At 43.0% G+C, this 15,085-nt stretch overlaps 1 protein-coding gene across 2 annotated transcripts; it reads left to right on the forward strand.

Annotated features, from left to right (window-relative positions):
- Positions 1-9,340: 9,340 nt before the first annotated feature.
- On the forward strand, positions 9,341-13,833 carry RAB29 (RAB29, member RAS oncogene family). 2 transcript variants are annotated; one of them, XM_065886499.1, is made up of 5 exons: positions 9,341-9,587; positions 11,767-11,838; positions 12,535-12,716; positions 12,991-13,112; positions 13,396-13,833. In XM_065886499.1, the coding sequence occupies exons 1-5, from the start codon at positions 9,464-9,466 to the stop codon at positions 13,505-13,507; spliced, it is 612 nt and encodes a 203-aa protein (XP_065742571.1). In that variant the 5' UTR covers positions 9,341-9,463; the 3' UTR covers positions 13,508-13,833. The 2 variants fall into 2 exon arrangements, with proteins under 2 accessions (XP_065742571.1, XP_065742582.1); XM_065886510.1 differs by lacking the exon at positions 11,767-11,838 and having other exon boundaries at positions 9,464-9,587; positions 13,396-13,507.
- The last annotated feature ends 1,252 nt before the right edge of the window (positions 13,834-15,085 follow it).

A 15,085-nucleotide genomic window follows, 5' to 3' on the forward strand; every position in this document is an offset into this window, starting at 1 on the left:
ACCAACCCTGAGATCAGTCAGCTGACAGTCTCCTGAAATCCCGCTGTCTCCGGCTAAAATTCAGTAACTGAGCAATCACAGTATAGTGCTGTTTAGTGCAGTATATGTTATTACATTATCTAAAGATAAAATATTTTAATATGACTCCCAAGAAAATATATGGCTTGATTAAAAAAAATTTTAAGGGCTTCCCTGGTGGCGCAGTGGTTGAGAGTCCGCCTGCCGATGCAGGGGACGCGGATTCGTGCTGCGTTCCGGGAAGAACCCACATGCCGCAGAGCGGCTGGGCCCGTGAGCCATGGCCGCTGAGCCTGCGCGTCCGGAGCCTGTGCTCCGCCACGGGAGAGGCCACAATAGTGAGAGGCCCGCGTACCGCAAACAAAAAAAATAATAATAATAATTTTTTTTAAAAGCTAGTAAGGAAACCAATTGCAGGGAGTTCCCTGGTGCCCTACTGGTTAGGATTCCCGGCTTTCACTGCTGTGGCCCGGGTTCAGTCCCTGGGTGGGGAACTGAGATCCTGCAAGCTGCGCGGCATGGCCAAAAAAATCAAAAAAACAGAAACAAAATGCAGGAATGTGAGAACCAGTTGGCCAGAGAGAAAAAAAATCCTAAACATAATTTGAAAGACTTTACGGCTATATTCATGTTTAGTTAGGTTGGGTGGACTAATATTGTCTAGTTATTTATTGGTGTTTTCTTTTAAAAAGTTAAATGAAAATAATCCCAAATAAGTAAATATTATGTCATATTCAGAGGATAGTATACGTTCCTTATTTTGAACATACTAGAACAAATTTCTTATTTTGAACATTACAGAAATTATTTTCTCTTAGCTGCTATCAAAGAAATGTTGAGCAAGTAGATAGAAAACCTTGCTTTAAGGGAGCTCCAAATTGTGACCTGCCAGGGACACCCACGTTTATCCATCCTTGACTCTGCACAGACTATCACGTGTGTGACTTTCAAGTACATTACCAAGTTGTTGACTACCTCACAAATTACTCAGAAATCAAGTATGTATCTGGTTTTTAGGAGTTAGAAATCTGTGGGAAAAGTAACTAAGTCAAATATGAAATATTAACTAAGATTACCAGGCCAAAAATCAAACCAGCCTTCGATACAGGTTCAGGAAGGTGCAGGGGAGAGATGTCACCATTGCCTGAGGTATTCTCAGGGGACCCAATCCCAAGCCTGGAACACAGCCACTGATCTTCTCCCTTGGGACTCCCATGCTATGGAGGACAGAACAGCACATCACGTGCCCACCTAGGCTTCTACATTCTCTATCTTTTGCTTTGCTTAGCATCCAGGTTATCTTTTTCCTGTGTCAGGGTCAAAGATGGTGGCCAGAATCCTCTGGGATACCCCAGGGCATCACTAGAATTCTCCTACTCCTCCAGTGAGGCACAGCTGCCAGCTGCCTTCTCCAATCAAGGCAGATTCTTATTTTTTGAGCTCAATAAGTAAGAGTCATCATGTCCACTTTTGGAATGAGGCAACTGTTAGAAAACATGCTGAGGATGCTATACTCTTCTGAGAAGTCACCCTACTTTCCTCACACAGCTTAATTTTAAATATAATAACAAGCACAAGCTTTAAAGGTAGACATAGGTTTGAATCCCAGCTTTCTCAGCTCTGTTGACCCCCAGTTGTCCCTTCTGTAGAATGGGACAGCAGTGCCTTCTCTGTGGGGCTGTTGAGCACACAGAAGTTTCAATAAACAGAAGCTTTTATTATTATTATACAATGTTGATTAAGACGAGAAGAGCAATACTCAGAATATAGAGTTTGGGATGATATGAAGGAACTAGTGGATTGAGAAGTTAATAGACCCGGACCCACCCTGGATTCTGCTCATTAGTGCCGTGGGTGCAGTTGAAGTTGGACAAAGTTGTGCAGTGTGGCAGACCAGCCAGGTTCATAGGTCTCCGCTGGGTAAGTGCACTGTGACCCTGACCCGGCTTCATCTTCAGTGACCCGAAAACTCATTCCCATCCAGAAGTCATCTCAGGGAGGCTGACTTAGGCCCACAAACTCACAGAGGCCTGTGCGTAAGACCAGATGGTCAGTGGGCCTGACACACATGTAAGCCTGACCAGCACATCCCCTCCCTGGAAGGAAGCTACCCAGGAAAAAGGTGATCAGAAGGTACTCAGAGAGTAAGTTTGTTTTATAACTTGAAAATATAATGGTGTCAGGCCTTGTTAGTCAGCTGCAGACTCTCCACAATAGGGACACCAGACAGACAGCCAGATATTCCCTTAAGACTAAGGTGTCTGCCAGACAGAAGCCAGAGATGTGTAGCCACCCTTCTCCTCTCAATGTCTCCTTTCTTTACTTCTAAGACTGACCAACTTCCCTTCAGATCAACACATTTCTTCTTTAGATATGTTCATACTCCAATCAATCTAGTCTGCTGCCTAGGAACCTCTCATTACATGTTGATTTTAGAGTTTAACACAGTATTTCCAAGTTCTTGGTGGAGGGGTGGGGGGTTGTCAGTGGGTAACTAAGGGTGGCCTATGGGTACAATAGTCTCTGGCTTGCTCCCCTCTTTCAGAGTTGAAAGGTCATAGAAAATTAGAATCATCTGTGTTAGAAGGGAATGCCTTCATTATATAGATGCGACTTTCTCAGTGACACGTTGACAGTTGGGGCCACACACTCAGCTCTTTAAACCAAAAATTCTCCTCTACCCCTTTTCCTATCTTCTTTCCCTGGTTTTATTTGGGGTGGATGGGAGGGTATCCATGGAAGAAGGCAAATGTGGCAACACAAGCAGTAAGAACTAGGGTATAATGTTTTCCCTGGATACTCCCAGGCTCAAAGCTAGCTGCAGACTCTTGGGTACAAGCCCGCAGAGGAGTGATTGACACGTTGCCCTTTGAGCCCACCAGCCTCTCTCTAGAGGGTTTCCTAGGGCACCTTGCTGCGGAAACTTCTGACTGAATGCTTAGCTGGGTCACAGGCATTCCTGTGCTTCCGCTTCCTGTGCCCAAAGCAATCACCACAAAGTTATGATTACTTAAGTGAATCTGGAGTTTGGGGCTTAGGGACAGCTGCAGCCCCATGGCCTGACCCTTCTCTGGGTCCATCCCTCCCATCCGTGCTCCTGGGCCACTTGCTGTGTCATTTCAGTCTCCATTTCACGTTACAAAGCATTTTTCCACCTTCTTCCTAGCACAGGGGTGGAGGCTATGGAGATTATATAAACTTTCTCTTTTTTTTTTTTTTTTTTTTTTTTGCCACGCAGTGCAGCTTGCAGGATCTCTTAGTTCCCCAACCAGGGACTGAACACAGGCCACAGCAGTGAGAGTGCCAAGTCCTAACCACTGGATCACCAGGGAATTCCCTAAACTCTTTCTCTTCTATTTGAAGTCAAGCTCCCAAGTTCTTAGGCGATTTCCTAGTGCTGGGTCACTTCTTTAATAAATATTTATTGAAATCATATGGTAGTCATCACCAACCTGAAATTAGTGATGTAATAAGCTATACACCACCTCCTTTAGGTAGGGCTCTTGCCAAAAACGTTTTTCCAGAATCTAATCTTGAGAAAACAATCAGACAACCCAGAATATGGATTGACAACCCAGACTCTCTACAATACAACTCTTTAAAAAGAAAGTCAGTGTTATGAAAAGCAAAAAAAATGGCAAGGGATTACTGTAGATTAAAGCTCTCCAATAGAACCGTCAGTGATAAGGAAAACAGTCCACATCTGAGCTGTTCAATATAGTGGCCACTATTACATGTGGCAACTGAGCACTTGAAACGTGGCCAGTGTGACTGATGAGCCGATTTTAAATTTATTTAATTTCCATTAATTTGAATATAAATAACCACGTATGGCTACTGGCTCCTGTATTGGACACAGCATAGTTCTACATTAAAAAAAGCCTGAAGAAACAAAACGACCAAATGCAATGCATGAGCTTTTATTGGATCCTGGATCAGAGGAAGGGAAGTGAGAAAAAAATATTTCAAGGGATATAGATAAATGTAAATTTTTTATGATATTATTGAGCTAAAGTTAATTTTTTTAGGTGTGATAAGGGTAATGGTATTGTTACCGAGTCCGAGCTCCTACTGCTTGCTGCACAACAGGCCAATAAGTGGAGAGCTGAGTTCTTGGGGCACGGAATAGCGACTATATTTGGAAAGCCAGATGACCAAGAAGATGATGGACTAGTGTTCCAAAGAACCACCTTACCCTAGTTAGAATTCAGGCTTCTTTTATACTAACAGAGAAAGTGGTGTGGTTGGTTGTTGAAATGTCTTGGTGTTGGTGATATAATCCTTTGTGCTTGTAGCTGTCCACATAGGTCAGATCACCATGTTTCTATAAACCTCCAACAGGACAAATGTTATTCTCTGTTCTGCAACTTTTTATCTCTATATGAACGGAAAAGTGTTATACTTACTTTTAAAGGTCAGAGCCTGGACTTCCCTGGTGGCAGAAGTGGTTAAGAATCTGCCTGCCAATGCAGGGGACATGGGTTCAAGCTGTGGTCCGGGAAGATCCCACATGTCACAGAGCAACTAAGCCCGTGCGCCACAACTACAGAGCCTGTGTGTGCTCTAGAGCCCGCGAGCCACAACTATTGAGCCCACGTGCCGCAACTACTAAAGCCCATGTGCCTAGAGCCCGTGCTGTGCGACAAGAGAAGCCACTGCAATGAGAAGCCCACGCACCACAACTAGAGAAAACCTGCACACAGCAACGAAGACCCAATGCAGCCAAAAATAAATAAATAAATTTATTTTAAAAATAAATAAATAAAGGTCTGAGCCTTGAGAATGCACTATCCTGTATATTTCAGGTGATAGGCAACATTCTTAACTTACAGCAAAAGTAACAGAATACAAAGGTTAAAGTAAAAGAAACAGATCTAATATGCAGTCAGATTTGTTCTTCCTTATACAGTATTTTGGTTTTATAGGAGAATTTAATTATTAGGGCCTATGTACTAAAGTATTTAGGGATGAAGTGTGTGCTACTTTCTTTCAAAAGGTTTGATATGTATACACAAAGAGACAAAGCAGATGAGGCAAAATGTCAGTAATTGAAAATCCAGCTTTAGGACATACTGATATACATTATATTCTTCTTTTAACATTTCTATGGGTTTGAAATTAAAAAAAAAAAAGGTGGGAAGTAAAAAGGAGAGAGGCAGGCACCAACGGGAAGTGTGATAGTAACAGAGCAAGGCTGACCACTTCCCCAGCTTCCAAAAAGCTGTGTTCCAAACATGTACATGTAAATCTGTTGTTGGCACTCTGAATGTGCTTTCCCTCTCTCTTATTTATGACTGTCTATCTGGGAGACTGAAGCTTACTATCGAAGAAATACAATACCCCTACCCCCACCAAAGGAATTGTCACTCCTTTAATAGAAACTCTGTGACTTGGGGGGATACCAGGAACTTGCTAATCTTCCCTCTTAAATCCTCACTCTTCACACTTCTGATTTGGCAAACTTAAAGTAGCTCCTCTTACAGACAACCGGGGCCAAAGCCAAAATTTTGTATTTGAAATGCTTGTTTACTTTGCAATGTACTATTTGCATATAAGTTAAATAATTTTAAATTGGTCACACAGTTAAAGGAACACAGATCAAACCGATTGTAAATGCTCCAGGTGATGAATAAGGGCTGCAATAATAAGGGAAATATTCCTAAATCGGTTGATGCATAAGTCAGGCTTTAAAGCAGCATTTCTCAAAGTGGAATCTGGTCTGGGTATCACCTCAGTACTTGACAAAAAGGCAGATTCCCCTGGGTCCTACCACAGCCCTGCAGAGTCAGAATGTTCATATTTAACAAGCATCCCCAAGTAATTCTTATGCACACTAAAGTTTGAGAACCCGAAGTATGGTAAGATTTAGGTGTGTGAAAAGAAGCCTGAAGGGTATTCTGATAGGTGAAGCACCCTGAGCGAAGATACAAAGTAAAAAATGAAATTGGGCTTTTAAAGAGCAGAAGGAACATCACCTTTTGGAGGGGGAAGATTCCCGTTTGAGATCAGGTGAGATAGAGTTGTTAGGTAGGGTGGGGCTTTGGACACCAATTCAGGAAGGTTGGACAATTTTTGGATAATTGGTAGACAATGAAGGAACAATGATGTTTTAGGAAAATCATCCTAGCTGGTTGTACAGGATGCACTGAAGATTTTAAAACACTAAAATCAGGGAGATCAATAAACAGGTTTCTGAAGATGATCCAGGTGCGAATAATGAAAGCCTGAACATGAAAGTGGCACTGGATACAAAGCATAAAGGATGGGTGGGAGAAATGTCTTTGAAGGAAGGATCAGTAGGATGTGGTGACTGACTTTTTAAAAGGGAGGGGCTGTAGAGGAATGTGTGTAAGAGGAAATATTAATAATGCTCACTACTGCACACTACTATGTATAAAATAGATAACTAATAAGGACCTACTGTATAGCACAGGGAACTCTACTCAATACTCTGTAATGACCTATATGGGAAAAGAATCTAAAGAAGAGTAGATATGTGTATATGTATAACTGATTCACTTTGCTGTGCACCTGAAACTAACACAACACTGTAAATCAACTATACTCCAATAAAATTTTTTTTAAATGCTCAAGGTCTACAAGCAAAAACAAAAACCTAATAACATAGTTTTAAAATTGGCTAAGGAGTTGAATAGATTTTTCTCCAAAGAAGACATACAAATGGCCAAAAAATACATGAAAAAACATTGAATGTCACTAATCATCAGGGAAATACAAATCAAAACCACAATGAGATATCACTTCCCACCTATCAGGATGGCTATTATTAAAAAAAAAAAAAAGACAACAAGTGTTGGCGAGGATGTGGAGAAATTGGAACCCTTGTACACTGTTGGTTGGAATGCAAAATGTTGCAGCCACTATGGAAAACAGTATGAAGTTTCCTCAAAAAACTAAAAATAGAACTATCATATGATCCAACAATCGTATTTCTGGGAATTTATCCAAGAGAATTGAAATCAGGATCTCAAAGAGATGTTGGCACTTCCATGTTCATTGCAGCACTGTTTACAATAGCCAGGATAAGGAAGTAACCTAAATGTCTATCAAATGATGAGTTTAAAAAGTAGTATATGCATACAATAGAATATTATTCAGCCATTACAAAGAAGGAAATTCTGCAATAAGCGACAACATAGATGAACCTTAAAAACATTATGCTAAGTGTAATACCCAAGTCACAGAAAGACAACTACTGCATGATTCCACTCATACGAGGTATCTAAAATAGTCAAATTTATAGAGTCAAAGAGTGGAAGAAATAGTGGTTGCTAAGAGCTGGGGGGAGGGGGAAATGGGGAGTTACTAATCAATGGGCTTAACGTTCAGGTAAGCAAGATGAATAAATTCTAGAGATCTGCTGTACAACACTGTACCTCTCTTGCACACTTAAAATTTTGTATTTTTTGTATTGTATTGAATACTTTAAAACTTAAGAGGTAGATCTCATGTTAAGTGTTCCTACCACAATAAAATAAAAATGTTCAGGTCTGAAGCCTGAGTGAAAGGAAGAAATGATGAGGCCAGTGACAGAAATAGCTGTTTTTGTGGTGATGCAGTGAGAGGGAGGCTCTGGCAGGACAGCCAAATGGAGGCACCCTTATAGCAGTTGAACAGAACTGATTGGAGATAAAGATATAAATAAAATTTAGACAAAGAGAAATTTGAAGCCAAGGCAATTCACTAAAGTAAAAAGTTTAAAGAATGATCAGCTCAAGGACCAAGACTTAAGCCTTAGGAAATTCTTAGGGAGTGATGGGATGGAAGGAAACCATGAAAGAAAAAGGCGATCATCACAGAAGTAGGAGGATAAACAAGAAAAAGTGTCACAGAAGCCACGTGAGAAACAAATTTCAAGGAGTGTTCAACTATGTTAAAGCCAATGGGAATTGAGAAAAGACCATTGGAAAGGGAACTGAGACATTCGGAAAAGATGAGTAGCCTAGCCTGAACTTCCTTACCTGGGTAACAAATATTTTGGGCTAAATACATTCATTGTGAACCGTGCTGATGTTCCCTCCTCACAGAACGTAAGAGGTAGCCTATCAAGAGATCTAACCAGGGCTGTTTTCCCATTGCCCTGCTGCTTTTACTTCTATTCCTGGGAAAAGTATAGAAAATGGAACTTATTTTCTTCGCTGTGAAGCTCACGTCCCCTTAACTGCTACCTAAAGGGCAGGCAGGTCAGAAAAGTTACAGGCTAAAAAATTAAAAGTATTTGCAAAACTGTAATTTAATCGTTATTCATGAGCAACAGCAACAACTGGAGGAGGGCTGCCAGTGTACTCCAATTAGCTTCCAGCCCAAATGATGTGATGACTAGAGATTGTGGAAGTGAGGATGAGGAACCGTCTGTTGTTTTCTATCTTTACTGCAGTAGCTAGTTATTAAATATTAATAACTAACATTTAACGACATGGGTTTTCCTAAGAGTCAGCCTTTTAATCTGTCCTTGAATTTGACTGATATTGGGTCTTTGGGGGAAAATATAAGAGCTAGGCTTCATCATGTTCACAAGATCCTGGATATGTCCATCCAACTGAAAGAATAGGAAATAGATTTGGAGCATGAGGGATGAGGCTTGAGCTTTTATTAGTGGAATAATGTATGGCATCTATGGAATAATTTTTAATCTTAGCTCCATAAAACTTTTAAAGATAGTGAGAAATCTATCTGGGGACGGATTTAGGCAGGTGAAATGATGTCGAACAAATCGCTTCTGAAGGATCTTCTCTATTCCAGAACTATTTTAAAATAAGATTCCAAACGGTTGAAACGATTTGAAACTTTGCGTAGTTTTTTAAAAAAGAAAAATAGTGCATTAACTACACTTCCCAGGAGGCCAGGCAGGCGAGTCTCCTCACTCGCCTACTTCTCTTCACCGCGAGGTAAGATGGGAAATGTAGTGCCCCAAGCAACGCTGCACGTGACGCACGCGGAGGAAGGCGAGAGGGACTGCGCCGCCTGGTGCGGTATGGGGTCCGGGGAGTCTAGTTGTGAACGTCTTTTTCCCCAGAATTTGGTTTTTGCAGTGCGGGGAGGGCCCCCATCTTCTCCCTGACCGTGAAATGAGCTGGCCCGGGTTCATATGCCCGCCGGAGCAGCTCCGGGGAAGTCCCGGTGGGTGAGACACCGTGGTGCCTCATCCAGTTTCTCGGTAGCCGGGCGGGGAGGGGGAGAAGGTGAGAACAGCAGGGGGCTAGCAGCTTGCGCCCTGCGCCCCACCCAGGCTGCGGCCGCCCGGGGAGGAAGCGCGTATAGGTTGAGTGCGAAGTTTCCTTTTTTGCTTTCTCGTCAGAGAAGCCCCAACGGGCGGTTCGGCGGGAATGCCAAACTTCAATTTGAGCGGGGTCGCGAGCCAAAGGGTTTAAAATAAGTTACTCCCCCCACTTCCCGCCGCCGTATAACGTCCATCCCGCTAGCCATGGGCAGCCGCGATCACCTGTTCAAAGTGCTGGTGGTGGGGGACGCCGCAGTGGGCAAGACGTCCTTGGTGCAGCGATATTCCCAGGACAGCTTCAGCAAACACTACAAGTCCACGGTGGGAGGTGAGACGTCGCTGCGGGGGCGGGGTAGACGAGAAGCCGGGATCACGGGACTTGAGCCGCGGACTCAAGTGGGGTGGGGAACGGAGGATTTGGTGCCTTTGGGTCCTTCCCCGGGCCTGGAAATAGGTGTCTGGGATCCTGAAGGGAGGCATGCTGGTGTTTGATTTTCATGCCTCTCTTGGGTTTCCCCCAATTAAGTTTTCCCAGCCTGAGCTGATTGTCTGGAAAGAGAGCAAAACTGTGACGATGGGAAATGAGGGCGGGTGGATGAGAAAATGAGCGATTGCTGCGTGTCGCTAGGGAACTCAAGTCTCCTCCTGCAGCCTTCCTAGCGGTCACAGGCACATCTCTGCGATCAGCAGAAGAAGCTGAGACCCTCTGGAGCGCCTGGTTAGGTACCAGTTGGGGCTGTTGTCCTGCCTGTCACGGGAGTTACAGACAGCTGTTGAAGGAACAGAAGGGTGTTTAACCTGGCCTCATGGAGCCTAGCTTTGTTACGGAAATACCTGCATGGGAGGGCCCCTTGGCCACACAATCAGATGCTTATCAGGGCTGAAGAGCTGTGTGTTTTTTGTCCATCGATTGCTTAAATAAAGACTAGGAATTCTTCCTAGTGTAAAATATACCACTTTTCTGACCTATCTTCCCCCCCCACACACACACCCCTTTTTCTCTCAAACTGGGGAGATGAAGGAGGCAGGGAAGACCAAGAGTTAATTCCTTTCTTTCCAGTTTGGCCTTTGGACTCAACTGTCTTTTCAGAAGTAGAAAAATGCCTTCTAATTAGAAGTTTAGATGGGAAGAGCTGGTGAAGAGGGAAAGTAACAAACATTTATTTATCTCCATTAAAAGAACATTTTTTAAGGAAAAAAAATTGCAGTAATGTAAGTTTTGAAATTGTGTGTTAGTGTTCATTCTGGAATTTTTTTAAATTAACATGCATTTACATTTGCAGTTAAAACACCCTCCTTAAGAATATTCATCAAGGGCTTCCCTGGTGGCGCAGTGGTTGAGAGTCCGCCTGCCGATGCAGGGGACACGGGTTCGTGCCCCGGTCCGGGAAGATCCCACACGCCGCGGAGCGGCTGGGCCCGTGAGCCATGGGCGGCTGGGCCCGTGAGCCATGGCCGCTGAGCCTGCGCGTCTGGAGCCTGTGCTCCGCAGTGGGAGAGGCCACAACAGTGAGAGGTCCGCGTACCGCAAAAAAAAAAAAGAACATTCATCAAAATTAAGGGTTTAAAGTTACAAACAAACAAAAGTTTCAAAGGTTGTTTCCTGACCATTCTGCCCCACACTGCTCAATAATATGAGGGTCCCTATTTCATGGATTTGGTTTAAAAGTATCCCACTAATTTTTAGCAATTGTTGTAGTTTTCCTTTAGTAGAGAATATAATTGACTGGCTAATTTTTTGTTCAGTGTTTATTCTTAATTTTTCCTAGCTTTTATTTCTGTCATAGACGTGGAGAAATGTATTTCCAAATCTCAGAAATTATCCTGTTGCTGTCCTTATCAAAAGCTCTCCCCCGCAGCCTTAAGTCATGGACTCAGCATCTACAGATGTGGCAGTAGATTCCAGCACTGCTCTTAAGCATCATCCATGGAGTATCTTCTTCCTGGTGAATCCTCTGGGACCTTTTCACTTTATCCCATTCCTGCCCAAGATAATTCCTACGGCCTTATGGAGAATGTAGAATTCCCTGAGGGTGTGTTTTTCTCATAATACAGTTGGACTAGAAACCAACACTGAAATGTGGAAGATGCAAAAGCCAACCCACTTACCTCATTTCCCTCTTCTACCCCATCATCCCTTCCCTGAGAAAACCCCCTAAATCTCCCAGAAACTGTTTAACCTGAGATTAGGAGTTGTTTTTATAATTACTCCCATCCTCCTATCCCCAGCCTTAGAGACAAGTAGGATCAAATACATTGGTTTGATGAGAGAGTAAAAGCTGGAGATGCCTTCAGAGATGCATGTGAATTACCTGTCCCACACTTAATACATGAGTGTGGGCTCATCTCAGTCCATTGAGGGCTTAAAAGTAACCAAACAAATAAAGAATGAATGAATGAATGGGATTGGAGTTGTGTGTCTCTAGGGTTGTAATTGCATATTTGATATGACTTTGTGGATTTTTTAAGGTAAATTTAATTCAAGTATATTATACATAAATTTTCAGTGGATTTTGCTCTGAAGGTTCTCCAGTGGTCTGACTCAGAGATGGTGCGCCTCCAGCTGTGGGATATTGCAGGTAGGATGGATAAGACTGGACAAGAACAAGGAAGACATTTTGGTTTAACCAACAAGCTCTCAGAGAAAAAGTGGGACAGGGAGACCAGAAGTTTTTTCCTAAAGCTGGAATGATTGAACTGCTCTGAGGACATATAAGCTGAATAGATGTAGAGCTTTTGTAGATGTTTTCTGTAGATGTTTTGCCCTGAATAAATGTAGAGCAGTCTCTGTGTCAGTGAGGGTCTGGCAAAGTAGTGAACTGTCCAGACTGTAGGTAGATGCTCCCACAGCAGGGGGAGGGGGTGCTCTTTCTAGGTTTTCAGCTGACCTTGGTGAGAAACAAGAAAAGAGAAGACAATAATAATAATAGCTAATCCTTATTTATTACGTGCCAAGCACTTTTCTGAGCATTTTAGATTCACTGACTCATTATTAATCCTTACAACTATCCTATGATAAAAAGCGACTGCTTGCTTCCTCACTTTACAGATGCTCAGTCTGAAGCACCGAAAGCTTGACTTGTCTGAAGTCACATAGATAGTAAATGACAGAGCAGGGGTTTGGAATTGGGTGATCTGGGCGCAGAATCTGGACTCACCCACTACGCATACTGCCCTCTTTCCCACAATGAAGATGGAAAGGGCAGGGTGTCAGGGAGGGTTCCAAGGCTGGCTCTCAGGATCACCTTCTCAAGAACCGTCTCCTTACTTCCCAGGGCAGGAGCGCTTCACCTCTATGACCCGACTTTACTATCGGGATGCCTCTGCCTGTGTTATTATGTTTGATGTTACCAACGCCACTACCTTCAGCAACAGCCAAAGATGGAAACAGGACCTGGACAGCAAGCTCACACTGCCTAATGGAGAGCCGGTGCCCTGCCTGCTCTTAGCCAACAAGGTATGTGGTCGATCTTGGAAAATGGCCCGCGGCCTCAATCCGTGGTCAGAGAGTAAGCGTGTCTAAAATGCACTCTGATTGTGGGTGTCCACTTGCCCTTCTCTACCTCCTTTCAAGAGATGTTGAGACTTTCTTTGGGAAGAATGTTGGCTGTAGATTTCAGATGCTGCTGTTCTAGCCATGGGTGGAACTGTTTTAAATCCACACGTATCTGAGCAATGTTTCTATTCCCAGGAAGTTTATGGTGTTGCCTTTTATTTATTTTCTTTGCCAGTGTGATCTGTCCCCTTGGGCAGTGAGCCGAGACCAGGTTGACCGGTTCAGTAAAGAGAATGGTTTCACAGGTTGGACAGAAACATCAGTCAAGGAGAACAAAAATATTAATGAGGCCATGAGGTGAGTAGCTCATACTGTTCTAGGGATAGGCACACAGATTTACCCATCTTCCACTGCAGCCCCTTGGCCCTTCTTTCCTTGTTTCTGAGCAAACAAGAACAGACTGAGCCACTGGAATGCCAGCTCCTGAAGGTCAGGGATGCTGTCTTCTCTCCTGAGATAACTGGGGACAAAGGGGCATTTAAACCTTGTGGCTTTACTGAGTGCCATCTGGTGACAAGACAGATAATATCTGCCGTTTCTCCATCCAGCTTCTCAGGCTTGTTTTTTATTTGTTTTTTAGAGTCCTCATTGAGAAGATGATGAGCAATTCCAGAGAAGATATGTCTTTGTCCACCCAAGGGAACTACATCAACCTGCAGACCAAGCCCTCTTCCAGCTGGGCCTGCTGCTAGTAGCGTTTGGCTTGTTTTCCCTCCCAGTTCTAGGAGATCCTTCTCTTCCCTTTGGTTGCCCACCCAGCAGTTTTACTAAGTACATTTGAACTGTCTGCTGCTGACGGTCCAGTAAGGAGGGCCATCATCACTAAGAAAAGACACGTGGGACCCATGGGCATTTCTGCTGCCTCTGCTGCAAGTTGCCTGTCACTTGCTGCTGGCTCACGGGGCCCAGTCAGTGCCTTCTGTCCAAAAGAGATCATCTCATCTCTCAATTTGTGATCTGGGATTTTGTGGGAAGGATTAGAAGTCAGCATCTGTGTTTTACGGATCATAATTCTCACCTACTTTTGAGCATATTTTTCCATTTAATGTATATTGATATCTCAATCTGATAGGACTTCAGACTGCGAGGAAAATGAGATCAAAGGTCATTTCCCAAATTCCTTGTTGATCATTGCTTTCAGATTCTTTCTGTCTTGGGCTTTGAATTTAAACACCTGATTCTGAGATACAGGAGAAGTGGGGCTGGATATCTATGGGTTTAGGGCTACTGGAGGTAAACCAAAAGTCACGTCACTATTTCTTTAAGCTTCTCAAGTCATATTAGCTTTCTTTTGTCTTGGTTTTAAAAATAGTTAACCTTTTAAATGATCTGTCTTTGGTTAGAGCGATTCTTTCCCCCCAAAATTAATTCTCACTTTAAGGTTTTCTAGTGTCTCTCTCCCAGTGGGATGGGGACAGGGTTTGCAGGTTGATGTCTTGCCACGTAATGCTGCAAGTGACATCAGTTGGCCGTGGTACCCTGAACAAGTCTATTCCTCACAGCTCTGGGCGTCTGAATGGAAGAAGAGGGTCAGGTTAACAGAACAAAATCCTATGGGGCAACTTGCTTAGGAGCACTTTGGGTGTCTAGCACTTAACAGCCATAGAAAATAAATATTATAAAATAAATAGCACTTAACAGCCATAGAAAATAAATATTATGTATAGAATAAATATTATGTATAGCCTGGGGATGGAGAGTAGATAGACAGAAAATCATTAGATAATTTAAGTGCTAAGTTGGGTGGAGTTTTTAGTATCAAATCACTTCTAGACAGTTTAATTTGTTAAATTCTCACAGGATGGTGATTTATAACCTGCCCAAAGTTATGAATATTCTTAGTGAGCTCAGGCTTAGAGCTCTTTGAGAGACACTTACCTAAATAAGTGTTCTAAGTCAGTGGTTCCCAAATCTGACTAATGAGAACCATCTGGGAAGTTTGTTTAACGATTTTAAAATAAAATGTTTTAAGATTTCTGTTTCCCAACCTCAAACCTACTGAACCAAAATGTCCAGGGATGAAGCTTGGGGATTTGTTGCTGTTGTTTTTCAGAGTTTCCCAGGCAATTCTGATCAGCCCAGTTTGGAAACCCTTGCTGGAGAACGTGGTAAAGATGCAGAGACCCAGGCCTTCCCTGGGCTTCTGTAGGCTCCATTAATTCTCCAGGTGATTTTGACACACACCAGACTTTGAAAAGCACTGTCCTAAGAGATCAGAGGCCAAATATCAGAGCCTTCGGTGGTTTGTTTGTTTTTAATGCCAGTTGTTA

This window comes from Phocoena phocoena, chromosome 1, assembly GCF_963924675.1.
Source record: "Phocoena phocoena chromosome 1, mPhoPho1.1, whole genome shotgun sequence".
Classification (NCBI taxonomy): Eukaryota; Metazoa; Chordata; class Mammalia; order Artiodactyla; family Phocoenidae; genus Phocoena; species Phocoena phocoena.

Bases quoted from the DNA above. Each gene is read 5' to 3' on its own strand.
- RAB29 (XM_065886499.1), top strand. From the start codon at position 9,464: ATGGGCAGCCGCGATCACCTGTTCAAAGTGCTGGTGGTGGGGGACGCC. The intron at 11,839-12,534 runs GTAGGATGGATA...CTTACTTCCCAG, and splicing joins CCAGCTGTGGGATATTGCAG to GGCAGGAGCGCTTCACCTCT. The intron at 12,717-12,990 runs GTATGTGGTCGA...TTTCTTTGCCAG, and splicing joins GCCTGCTCTTAGCCAACAAG to TGTGATCTGTCCCCTTGGGC.